General features: G+C 44.1%; 1 protein-coding gene across 1 annotated transcript in view; it reads right to left on the bottom strand.

Moving 5' to 3' along the window:
* AR (androgen receptor) overlaps positions 1 to 6,924 on the bottom strand; it is a 1,020,941-nt gene extending 1,014,017 nt beyond the window's left edge. The window contains exon 1 of the mRNA XM_040406185.1: positions 5,562 to 6,924. Coding sequence (XP_040262119.1) covers positions 5,562 to 6,718 — 1,157 coding nt within the window. The 5' untranslated portion in view covers positions 6,719 to 6,924. The remainder of the gene's footprint in view (positions 1 to 5,561) is intronic.
* Positions 6,925 to 12,773: the final 5,849 nt, after the last annotated feature.

The raw sequence follows: 12,773 nt of genomic DNA, 5'->3' as shown, positions 1-12,773 counted from the left end.
TGTGGATGGCGCTGTTATGTGGGGGATCTGTGGATGACGCTGTTATGTGGGGGATCTGTGGATGACGCTGTTATGTGGGGGATCTGTGGAGGACGCTGTTATGTGGGGGATCTGTGGATGACGCTGTTATGTGGGGGATCTGTGATTGACACTGTTATGTGGGGGATCTGTGGATGACGCTGTTATGTGGGGGATCTGTGGATGGCGCTGTTATGTGGGGGATCTGTGGATGACGCTGTTATGGGGGATCTGTGGAGGACGCTGTTATGTGGGTGATCTGTGGAGGACGCTGTTATGTGGGGGATCTGTGGATGACGCTGTTATGTGGGGGATCTGTGGATGACGCTGTTATGTGGGGGATCTGTGGATGACGCTGTTATGTGGGGGATCTGTGGATGACGCTGTTATGTGGGGGATCTGTGGAGGACGCTGTTATGTGGGGGATCTGTGGATGACGCTGTTATGGGGTTGATCTGTGGATGGCACTGTTATAGGGGATGTGTGCTATGACACATAGGGCCATGAGGGGGGCCAGCATAAGACACACATATAGCAACTTATGCTGGTTCCTCTCATGGCCCTATGTGTCCCCTCATGTGTCCTAAACTGCGCACATAACTCTCCTATTGATAAAATGGCCAGCCTCTGTACTCACTTTCACTATGAATGCACGGTAGCGAGCGGGCCGGCCGGCGCGTGACTGACGTCACTGTCACGCTCCTCCCACTTAATTCAGGAAGCAGGAGCGTGACTAAGTGACGTCAGTTACGCGCCGGCCGGCTCGCTCGCTACCGCTCGCTGCAGTGCATTCATCGTGAAAGTAAGTACAGAGGCTGGCCATTTTATCAATAGGGGAGAGGACATTTTATCAATAGGGGCCCCTTCATATATAATCGCGGCATTTTCGGGTCGGCCGAATCGCCATATCGCATTTGGTGATTATCGCGATTCGATTATTTTTGTGATATATCGTGCAGCCCTAATATACAGATATACGCCACTTTTTGGCCTATATATGTTGCAGATTGCGGCGCAAAGGTTATTTGTACCACAATCTCTGACTTTTTCCTCTTTTCTGCCACTGACGCCAGGTCTAAAAAAGTGGGCATGGTGTGGGCGGAGAAAAGGGTGGGCCGACAGTCTTCATAAATGTCCCCTAAAGTCTGTAAAAAATTGTTATGAGCAGGAGTGAGGTGAAACAGGTACCAGAGAATTTCACAGATACATATATTATAAAACATACAGATACATACATATATTAGTTTATCATTTTAAACATAGTACTTGTCATAAAATATAGTGCGAAAATCAGTGGGTCATGATTTAGATTTTGCTGCCTTTCGTTCAAAGAGTCATAAACAACTGGATCAACATGGTTTCTCATTGACTGGCACTGCTATCTTGCAGCATAGGGCCCTGGTTTTAAAATAGACCAAGGACATGGAGCTTGTAGGTTCTTCCCATGTTTGTGATGGTTTTCTCCAGTTCCACACTCCAAACACCATAGTGAAAGGTTAATTTGGAATAAAGTGATGAAAATCTCTATAACATGTTAGTGCTAGATAGATGAATAAAAGAAACTAGATGAACCAGAAATCTTACCAATAACTTCCAAAATGCAATTGTAGTCAGTAGCCAATATACAGCTAAGGGTTCATCATCCTAACCTTAGCTAATCAAACATGGGAGAGCGGTGGGCAGGCAACGTCCTGAAAGTATTCTTCTTCAGAACCTGTACTACAATACACGTAGGTCATAATCGTGCCACGTCTTATGGCAAGCCACATTACCCTCTCGTATCTTCAAAGAAATTTGACTGGGGAATGGCTCACTGTGTCACATGTTGTAGTCTGCAAGTCACATTTACGTAAGCATGATGAAAGTAATAAGACATTCAGCGAATTTGGCTTGGCGCTACTACTTATTCAGCCTAAGATCGCAGTATTCCAAGTCCACTGTAACTCAGCTATTACGGATATTCATAAACTTTCGGTGGAATTATAAATAATGATTCCCAGAATGAAGTATTCCATACAAAAGCAACAAAGGCGCAGAAATAAATCAGTACAAAGTAGTCTCTACATCTGCTCTTCATTTCTGCCCCCTTGTTTCATTGCAATAAGGCACTACACATTAACATGGCCGGCTCAACAAGCTCTCACATGGAAATACGATCTAACCATTATCCCATGGGCCTGTTAGGCATTTAGGAAACATGAAGAATATATTTAGATTCGTTTATAACTGAAGAATGACTCAATAAATTACCTAAGTATGTATCCATCATTGTCACCAGCTAAAATAACCAGAGCGTGAGACAGAAATACTATACAAAGTTGAAATGAATCAAAGTGTCTCAAGATAAGACAGATTTCACGTTTACCTGATGAACTGGCCTTACCATCTAGATACTAACATATAACCGTAGAAGCACATAATTGCCGGTGGGCAAGTGGTTTGAATAATTCGTTGTTATCCTCAAAGTGAAAAGAGTGGCAGAAAATTCTAGTATCCGAGTATAAAAAGTCTGAATTTACTGCATCCTTGGGAAACTCTAATTTCTTCCCAATGTTATTAATGGTTCGCAATGTAGCTCACAATACATGAACACATTAATATTCCCAGAGCGCAATTCGAAGATAAAACAAGATAGCGTCTTCAGTCATTTAAACATATATAACAGAACACATTTGGAAAGAGTAAGCTGGATTTGTACGCTTCACTTACCCAAAACTTTTCAAGTGAAAAATTAAATGTATTTATTTTTTTTTTTTAACTATGATAATAGTAATAATAGTAATAGACTTAAGTGAAGCACAATAATCATTCTATCAAGAATAGTCATTTTGAAAAAATGTCTGTCCCTCTCAATGGAAATGATCTTTCTACAAATTACACAAAGCACTTTTCACTAGGACTTATCATTGGTGGTCAAAGTAGAGTGAGAATTGTTACATGAAGTCATTAAATAATACAATTTAGGATAAACATCAACATTAGTGGCAAACTAATTACAAATAAAAAAAGAATGAAAATAACACCGAACAACCGCATGTACAGAAAGCTGCACATACGGCACCACAGAAAAATACAGAATTCAGAGCGGCCGCTTTAACAAATCTCTTTGATGTAATCGGCTACGTAACATCCAAAAATCAATACACAAAGTATATTGAGTGAAAGTTATCGTTGAGAAGAAGACGGCATACAGATCAGACAGATGAAGATTACTGCCAAGAGTACTTGCTGCCATTAGATTTCATTACGATGCAAGTTGCATATGTTTTTCAGTGATAAATTATACAAAAGCCGGTACATAGAAAAGTAGACGAAACTCTATGAGAAGAAACCACACAACCAGAAAAATGAAAGCAGAAGGCAGAATAAAAGGACATCAGTGTGGATTGTGGACAACAATAGAAGATGATGAAGTCCCAAGCCCTATAAAACCAGTCATAAAAAAGTGGGCGCACACTTTTCCTGCCGCCTGTGACAACCATATCCTTATTAATAAATGTAAGCACTACACAAAGCCTGCAGTGATCTGAGCTCCTCCGAATATTACACTTTTCACTTTCTACCTGATATATGATAATGTTTGTTGCGAATGGCGCGCCCTTTTTAATGATTCTCCTCGGTATCTGGCGTGGAAAGTGCTTAAAAGCTGGCGCCTTATGAGAAAAGTTTCTGTGCGTGAAAGTAAAATGTATTATGCATGTCCTCAATATCAGAAAGCAAAGAAAAATACAAACAACACAAGGACAAATTCCACTGAATCCACTCTCAAATGGCCTCATGCTCTGCCAGTTAAAGCAGCAGACACCAAACAGAGAACGCCATAGTCTCTCAATTGGGGACATTCGGTGATCATTTTTCTTGTCATCGCATTCATCTCAATTGACTTTTTTACTGTAGAATAGCTCATACCATTAAGATCACGTATTAGAAGTGCAGTCGGAGCTGCTCAGTCACTGCGTGGACTTCCAGTGGCTTCAGAAATACCATAGAAGCTACAATGCTATACACATATATATTTACTGTATATACACAGCGACAGTTACTTCCTAGCCAGCACACCACATCTACAGAGACAGATTTATAAGGTGTCTTGACTTTATATAGTCTTCTTTTACACCTTTTTATTGCTTCCAGTCATTACACTAAGAATTAGATGTCCACACAAGCGAGTATTGACAATTTCATTAACAATATATTTTTTTTTTTACTACGCCAGCACGTTAAATCTTGAAAGTGATATAACAATCCCTAGAAGAAGAGCAGAAGACAAGCAGGCCATGCGTATAAAGTTCTTCCTGACTTGCATTGAGTGTTACAGGACGGCAATCATCTTTACGAGGGTTTAGCACATAGGGATCTAGTTCTTTATATACAGTATTAAAGCCAGAGGAGAAACTACAGACGGACGCTGTAAACACATTATGGATGGTGTTTTCTGCCCCAAGAACTGACTGAGTCCCACCGAAACCTAAATATGTAACTCTCCTCATGTCGCTGAAGGCTCACACATAAATACTTTTTATCAGACATGGGTTGAAGTAGGATGTTCTGACCTGAACTTAGCCAGATAAAAAATATACTGACCTTGTGACATGCTTATTATTTGTCAGCAACTGTCCACACTGCAGGCCATCAAGATCTTCTCAGATGTTCAACACATAGACAAATAGAGCACTGCGTAGATGAGATGGATAACTAGGTAGATGGAAAGATAGCATCCTTCTACATAGATGGATTGAGCGCAGTATAATAGATACATAGCTGATAGATAGATGATCTGAAACGCTGCTCCATAGTCACTGAAGCACCTGGATACCTGCTTTGTGGGTATGTATAAGTATATATAGATATATATATAAATCCACAGGTCCTCCACTCACATGGAGCGGCTCCTCTGCACATTTTACTCACCTCATGCCGGGAATCATTCTTACTGCTGGCAGATGGTTTTGTTAATATATGTATTACAGTAGTTTCCTGTGTAATGTGGTAACATTTCATAAAGATCAATACCATTATAATAGACTGTGCCATACATAAATGTCATTGATAAAGAGCTGGCGCTCACGTTCTCCAGGTGGACCCTCAGCTTACCTGCCACCTTACTGTGCCTCTTATGACTTTACTTGGTTCCTGCATGTGGTGACATCTCCACCATTCTTTACTGTATGTTATTTGTTGCTTTTCTTCTACCAATGATCAGTTTTAGCTCTGCTTCAATAATAAGTGGGCATTAAATAATGGGCGACCGGTGTCCTCCTTTCCTGCTGTGACCTTTTTTGGGTGGAGGTGCTGTCCAGTGCTGCTACTACTCACACTACACAGAGGTGACAGCACTGCCTACGTTCTAGATGTCATCGTGTAAAAGGATAGGGGTTAGGATTCTCATTATAGAGCTTTAGAACTTGTGGATCTCCAGTAGCTGTGAAACTACAACTCCCAGCATGCCCTGAAACTATTCTAAAATAGGGATAGCCCATCCAACCTTTACAAACAAGTATACAAAAAACTATAGTGCTACCTGTCACCCTAAGAGCACTCACCTCATTTCTCCAAATGCACCGTGGTATCCCTCCATCCATGGGCTCATCTCAGACTTCATGGGGCTGCCATAGGGCATTCTGCCCAGCATGGCTGTTGCTGGGTACCAAGTGTCCGCTGGGAAATCACTATCTGGACCGGGTGGAATATGGCTTCGTGGGTAGCTATACAGGTTGGCATCAGTATAAGGTCCAGCAGACTGCCCCTCCTCAAAGAGAGAGTGCCAGTTGCCAGGCGGACCACAATGAGCATAGCCAGATATTTCGCTGTACCTGCTTGGTGCCCCCCAAGCACTGCCACCAAACTCCATAGGACTTTCTACTTTTATTCTGCCATGTGGTGTATATGCCATCTGAAAGCTGTAGGCTGGGTAGGCAGGGTTATCCTCCATGAATGTAGAGGGCTTGTACAAGGTAAGGCTAGGTGCCAACTCCATGGCACGGCTTCTGTAGCCCCCTGGTTCAGGCAGTGCCAACTCTGTAGAGGTTTGCTCCTTCTCATCTGTGCCCAGAGAGCTGCCATCCTCTGGGGCTTTGCCAGCAGAGAAGTTGCTCTGGCCGCTCCTCCTGAAGGCTCCTTCGCGGTACTGTGGGGTAGAGGCTTCAGACTTGTCTTCCTCGCCCACCTGGCTCTTGTGGGTGTCCATGGTGTGAGCGGGGGGGCCAGCAAACATGCAGTCTCCTCTCTGGGACTCTGGCCCGGCGTTCAGATGCTCCAGCGCTTCCATGCTCAGCCCCAAAGAGACAGACACCGCTTTACACAGTTCCTTGGCACTGTCAGAGATGCCCTCCGGCGTGATCGGGTACCTTTCCTTGGACGCTTGCTCGGAGGTGCCTTCCTCGGTCTCCAGCATCCCTCCCTGCTCTCCCAGGGTCGCCAAGCAGCTGCTCAAGGCAGGGAACTGAGACACCTGGCTGGGTGGGCTGCAGGACGGGGCGCCTTCTCTCCAGGGGGCCGGCTGGGTGCTCGGGGCTTCAGTCCAGTCCCCCGGGGGCTGGCTCCAGGTGCTGTGCGGGACAGTGGGCTCGGGAAGCCCCGCGCTTTTCCTCTCACCTTGCAGCGCCTCCCGGACGCTCAGAAAGAGATTCTCAAAGGCTCCTCGTATCATCTTGCTGGGCTGCTGCTTGTACACCCCCCCGAGTCCGATGTGCACCTCCATCTCCCTTCCCAGGTCAGGGCTTGTGCCAAGGTTAGTGCCCGCCCACCCGTCGTGCAGTGCCCGCTCTGTCAGCGTGGTAAGTTCTCAGGCACGGGGCTGTGCTCAGTCTCCAGAAGTTGTCACAAGACTCTCTGTAGTGGATACACCGCCCCCAAGTAACTCACCCACAGCTCCTCCCTGCCCTGATCTCCCCCAAGTCTTCCCCGCGTCAGCACTGCCCAGGTGGCGGGCACAACAGCACTACGTATATGGCACTAGCCGAGCCGGCTTCTCACTACAGCGAGGCCCGAGAACCCGGGCGGGTCCTACAGGGGACCGTCCCCTCGTGTCCCCGGATACTGGCCAAGAAACTCCCCAGGGCGGGCGAGGCCAAACTGGAGTGTGAGCAGAGTGATGTGCGCCGGCAAGGAGGTGGAAGGGCTGCCCGGGGGTTCCATCTGTGCCAGGATAAACGCTGGCACTAAATACTGGGGGAAAGCTGTGCTGATGATAAAGGGGACAGCGGAACACACCTAGTAGTGCTGCCGATGTGCCAGTGCGGGGCGTCACAGGGCACCATGGTGCCCTATATAAGGTGCAAGTAATAGAAAAACATACCTACACAGACAGTTCAGTGGCAGTAGAAATGTGACATATATGCTAATTAGTGTCGAGCAAATGGAAGGATCTGAAGTGGACTCTGATCAATATTTCAGGAAAAATTCTACTCGCCAGAAGCTGAATTTCTCCTGCTTTGTGGTCCCGAATCAATTTTCCCTAAAATGACTGTAAGGGTCCATTCACACATCCGTATGTGTTTTGCACTCTCATAGAAAAGGCCTTTTCTTGTCCGCAATTGCAGACAAGAATAAGACATGTTCTATTTTTTTGTGGAACGGAAATGCGGATGCGGACAGCACCTTCCGCCCCATTGAAAATGAATGGGTCCGCACCTGTTCTGCAAAATTGCGGCACAGATGCGGAAGTGTGAATGGAACCTTAAAATGAAAAAAACTCATACTCACCTCATCCATTTGAGCGCTAAGAGGCCGCCGCGGCCATCTTGCTTGAAAATCCTGCATGAAATATCGTGCAAGGTGACATATGATGTCACCATTCTAGCCAGTATGATGGCGTCATCACGCACTGCGCAAAACTTTGCGCTGGATCTTCAAGCAAGATGGCCACGGTGGCTTCTTCGCACTCAAATGGATAAGATAATTTAAAAAAAATTCAACAATTAACCCATGAAAGGCCCTCATTTTCATCTCAGATGCCACAATCAGTGATGTACGTGGCATCTGAGGGGTTTAATGACGGGAGGCAGCGCAAGAAATGTACTTTGTGAAGTAATTAGTCAAAGCAGCCAAATCAAATTTGTAAGAACTTTGCTCATCTCTAATGCTAATATAAAAGTGCAGGGTAACCTACTATCTCCCTGTTCTTTTGGTTGCGTTATTCAGGATCCTAGTAATATGGACATTAACCTGTAGGATACCAGCGCCGTACATGTACGGCACTGGGAACTGGGTCTGAAATCCCAGCGCCGTATATCTACAGTGGGCTGATCAAGCGGGTGCAGGAGCTGCGCCCGCCTGATCAGCGGCAGGGGTCCGGCAGTCACTGATAGCCGGACCCCTGCTGTATGCGGCGATGCCGGCGCATTAACCCTCGCACTACCGCGGTCAGCACTGACCACGGCATGTGTGGGGTGGCCATTGGGTCCCCACACTGCTGTGACGGGGACCCGATGGCAGGGAAGGCAGCCGGATGCCTTCCTTAGTCATCGTGGCTGCCTTCTGGGAGAGCCTATGAGATCTAGCCCCCTGGATCTCACAGGCAACCAGGCTGAAGTGAATTACACAGAGTAAGGCCTCATGCACACGACTGTTTTTTTGCGATCCGTAAAACGGATTTCCGTTGTTCCGTGATCCGTGACCGTTTTTTCTTCCGTGGGTTTTCCTTGATTTTTGGAGGATCCACGGACATGAAAAGTGAAAAAAAAAACTAAGTCAAGTTTGCATTGAAAATTATAGGAAAAACGGACACGGATCACGGACGCGGATGACTATCTTGTGTGCATCCGTGATTTTTCACGGACCCATTGACTTGAATGGGTCCGTGAACCGTTGTCCGTGAAAAAAATAGGACAGGTCATATTTTTTTCACGGACTGGAAAACGGATCACGGATGCGGAAGCCAAACGGTGCATTTTCCGATTTTTCCACGGACCCATTGAAGGTCGTGTGCATGAGGCCTAATACATTTACAGCCAATGCATCACAATACAGAAGTATTGTAAATGCATTGTATAGGGGATCAGACCCCCAAAAGTTGAAGTCCCAGAGTGGGCCAAAAAAAGAAGTTAAAAAAATAAAGTTTTACAAAAAAATTGTAAGTTTTAAGTAAAAAACAAACAAATGTCCTTTTCCCAAAATAAAGTAAAAAAGAAATTGCAAAAATTAGGGAAAAAAAGAAAAGTAGACATATTATTGCCATGTCCGTATTGACTGGATCTATAAATATATCACATGACCTAACCCCTCAGGTGAACACCGTCAAAAAAATTAAATAAAAACTGTGCTAAAAAAAAAACACCTTACATCACTAAAAGTGCAACACCAAGCGATCAAAAAGGCGTATACCCCCCAAAATAGTACCAATCTAACTGTCACCTCATACCGCAAAAAATGAGCCCCTACCTGAGACAATCGCCCAAAAAATATGGCTCTCAGACTATGGAGATACTAAATAATGTTGTTTTTTTTTTTTCAAAAATATCATTGTGTAAATAAATAAAATAAAAAAATACATATTAGGTATTGCCACGTCCGTAACGACCTGATCTATAAAAATATCACATGACCTAACCCCTCAGGTGAACACCGTAAAATAAATAAAAGAAAAACGGTGTCAAAAAAGCCATTTTTTGTCACCTTACATCACAAATAGTGTATTAGCAAGCAATCAAAAAGTCATATGCACCCCAAGATAGTGCCAATGAAACCATCATCTCATCCTGCAAAAAATGAACTCCTACCTAAGACAATCGCCCAAAAAAATAAAAGAAATAGGGCTCTCAGAAAATGGCAAAAGAAAAATCTGATTTTATTCTGTTCTAAAATGATTTCACTGTGTAAAACTTAACAAAAATAAAAATGATAGACATATTAGGTATCACGTCCGTAACAACCTGCTCTATAAAAATATCACATTATATGCCCCCTCAGGTGAATGCTCTTAAAAAAAAATAATTAAAATAAATATGCCAAAACAGCCATTTTTTTCACCTTGCCTCACAAAAAGTTTAATACCAAGCGATCAAAAAGATTTATGTACCCAAAAATGGTACCAATCAAACTGTCACCTCATCCCGCAAAAAATGAGCCCCTACCTGAGACAATCGCCCAAAAAATATATGGCTCTCAGACTATGGAGATACTAAATAATGATTTTTTTTTTCTTTTTAAATATCATTGTGTAAAACTTAAATAAATTAAAAAAATTATACATATTAGGTATTGCCACGTCCGTAACGACCTGCTCTATAAAAATATCACATGACCTAACCCCTCAGGTGAACACCGTAAAATAAAATAAAAACGGTGTCAAAAAAGCCATTTTCTGTCACCTTACATCACAAATAGTGTATTAGCAAGCAATCAAAAAGTCATATGCACCCCAAGATAGTGCCAATGAAACCATCATCTCATCCTGCAAAAAATGAACTCCTACCTAAGACAATCGCCCAAAAAAATAAAAGAAATAGGGCTCTCAGAAAATGGCAACAGAAAAATCAGATTTTATTCTGTTCTAAAATGATTTTACTGTGTAAAACTTAACAAAAATAAAAATGATAGACATATTAGGTATCACGTCCGTAACAACCTGCTCTACCTGCTCTATAAAAATATCACATTATATGCCCCCTCAGGTGAATGCTCTAAAAAAAAAAAAAAAGAAATATGCCAAAACAGCCATTTTTTTCACCTTGCCTCACAAAAAGTTTAATACCAAGCGATCAAAAAGTTTTATGTACCCAAAAATGGTACCAATCAAACTGTCACCTCATCCCGCAAAAAATGAGTCCCCACATAAGACAATCACTTAAAAGATAAAAACCAATGGCACCCCTCGTTCTCCTACGTTATACGGTGGGGAGTTTCCCTCACTCAACTATCCATCAATATCTGCGCTGCAAAAGCCATATGGCGCTCCTTCCATTCTGAGTCCTGCCATGTGCCCCCCCAGCAGTTTACCACCACATATGGAGTGTTGCCATATTCAGTAGAAAATGGGTAACACATTATGGGGGGCTTTTTCTCCTGTTACCCCTTGTGACGGTAACGTACACTACACACAGGGGGGAGGATAGTGACCAATGCGCTCCACCCTCACCCTTGGCCCTACCTACTTGCCTCGCAAGTCCTAATGACAGGGGACAACTAGACGGCAGGCCCTAACTTAGGATACGTGCTGGGAAGACAGACAAGACAAATAACGGAACGTGAACGGACCAGGTCAATACCTAGAGAGCTACGCAGTACTAAGGAATGAGCAGAGAATAGTCAGGAAAAGCTGAGGTCAAATACCAGGAGAGAAACGAAGTACAACAGGAGTCCGCAAAGAATCGTCAGGTGGAAGCCGGGGTCAGGATACCAGGAGAGATGCGCAGTACAGGAGGAGCAGGCAGAGAATCGTCAGGGAACACAGGATCAGGTAAGTATGCAGGAGCAAAACAATCACCAGATACCTAAAATTAACAGGCAACCTGTGGCCAGCAGGCTGCCTGTATTTATAGTGGGGAGTGAGGGTCATGTGACGTGGCCAGCATCACATGACCGACCAGTCGAGCACCGAGTGATCAGCTCGGCGCTCAAGGCAGACCTAGGAGCAGGAAGCCTCCCAGCTAGCAAAGCTGCCCTGGGAACAAGGTCAAACACAGATCCTCGCTCCCGAAGTTAAGCAGCAGGTCTGCGGCTGATGGGAGAGCGAGTGCGCCTTCGACACCCCGTTACACCCCTTGTGAAAATGAAAAATTTGAGGCTAAAGCAACATTTTATTGGAAAAAATGAAACTTTTCATTTTTACAGCCAAGTCTTTCCAAATTCCGTAAAAAGCTTAGGGGGTCAAAGTGCTCAGTATCCCCGTTAATATATTCTTTAAGGTGTAGTTTCCAAAATGTGTTTACTTTTTCAGGGTTTCCGCTGTAGGGGTATGTCAGGGTCTCTTCAAAAACAAAATGGTGCCTAAAAACCATTCTAGCGAAATCTGCCTCCAAAATCCATATGGCGCTCCTTTCCTTCTGACCACTGCCACATGCCCATAGAGCAGTTTACCACCACATATGGGGTATTTCTGTAAACTTCAGAATCAGAGTAATATATATTGAGGTTTTTTTGCTGTTAACCCTTGCTGTGTTGCAAGAAAAAGTTGATTAACATAAAAAAAATATACAAAAAAAGTGAAATTTAGAAATTTCACCTCCATTTTCCTTTAATTGTTGTGGAACACCTCGAGGGTTAACAAAGTTTATAACATTAGTTTTGAATAATTTGAGGGGTGTAGTTTCTAAAATGGGGTCATTTATGGGTGGTTTATATTACGTAAGTGTCATGGCCTCTGTTGTGTGCGCCGTGACACGGTTGCCGTGCATGCTGTTGCCTGCGGCAACGTGTTGTTGCAGCATGTAGGTGGCTCCTCCTTTCTCCTGGGTCCTTCCCTGTCTGGTGCCGGAGGGGTTAATTATCTGGCTGGTGTGGGTTTAGGTGTGTCTTGGGTGTGGCCTCTTCGCTCTTTGTATGTTGTGTTGTGAGCTTGAGAATAGTCATTCAGCCTTTGTGTGAGCTGGAGTGCTGCTCCTATCCTGGATATACCATCTGTCCAATGGGAGGGCCTTCTAGCTAGACATCGATGTCACCTTGATGTCTCCCCTATTTTGTGTTTGTGGTTGGTGTTTTCGGTGTGTGTATGTCTAGTTTGGTGTTCAGTGTCTGGTTTGTTTGGTGTTGAATTTTCAGCATGGTTGTTAGACATTTCCACTTTCTATCTGTCATCCCTCCGGAAGGGGGTTTCT

The sequence above is a fragment of the Bufo bufo genome, chromosome 8 (genome assembly GCF_905171765.1).
Source record: "Bufo bufo chromosome 8, aBufBuf1.1, whole genome shotgun sequence".
In the NCBI taxonomy this organism is placed as follows: Eukaryota; Metazoa; Chordata; class Amphibia; order Anura; family Bufonidae; genus Bufo; species Bufo bufo.
This window is presented reverse-complemented; position numbering and strand designations above follow the sequence as displayed.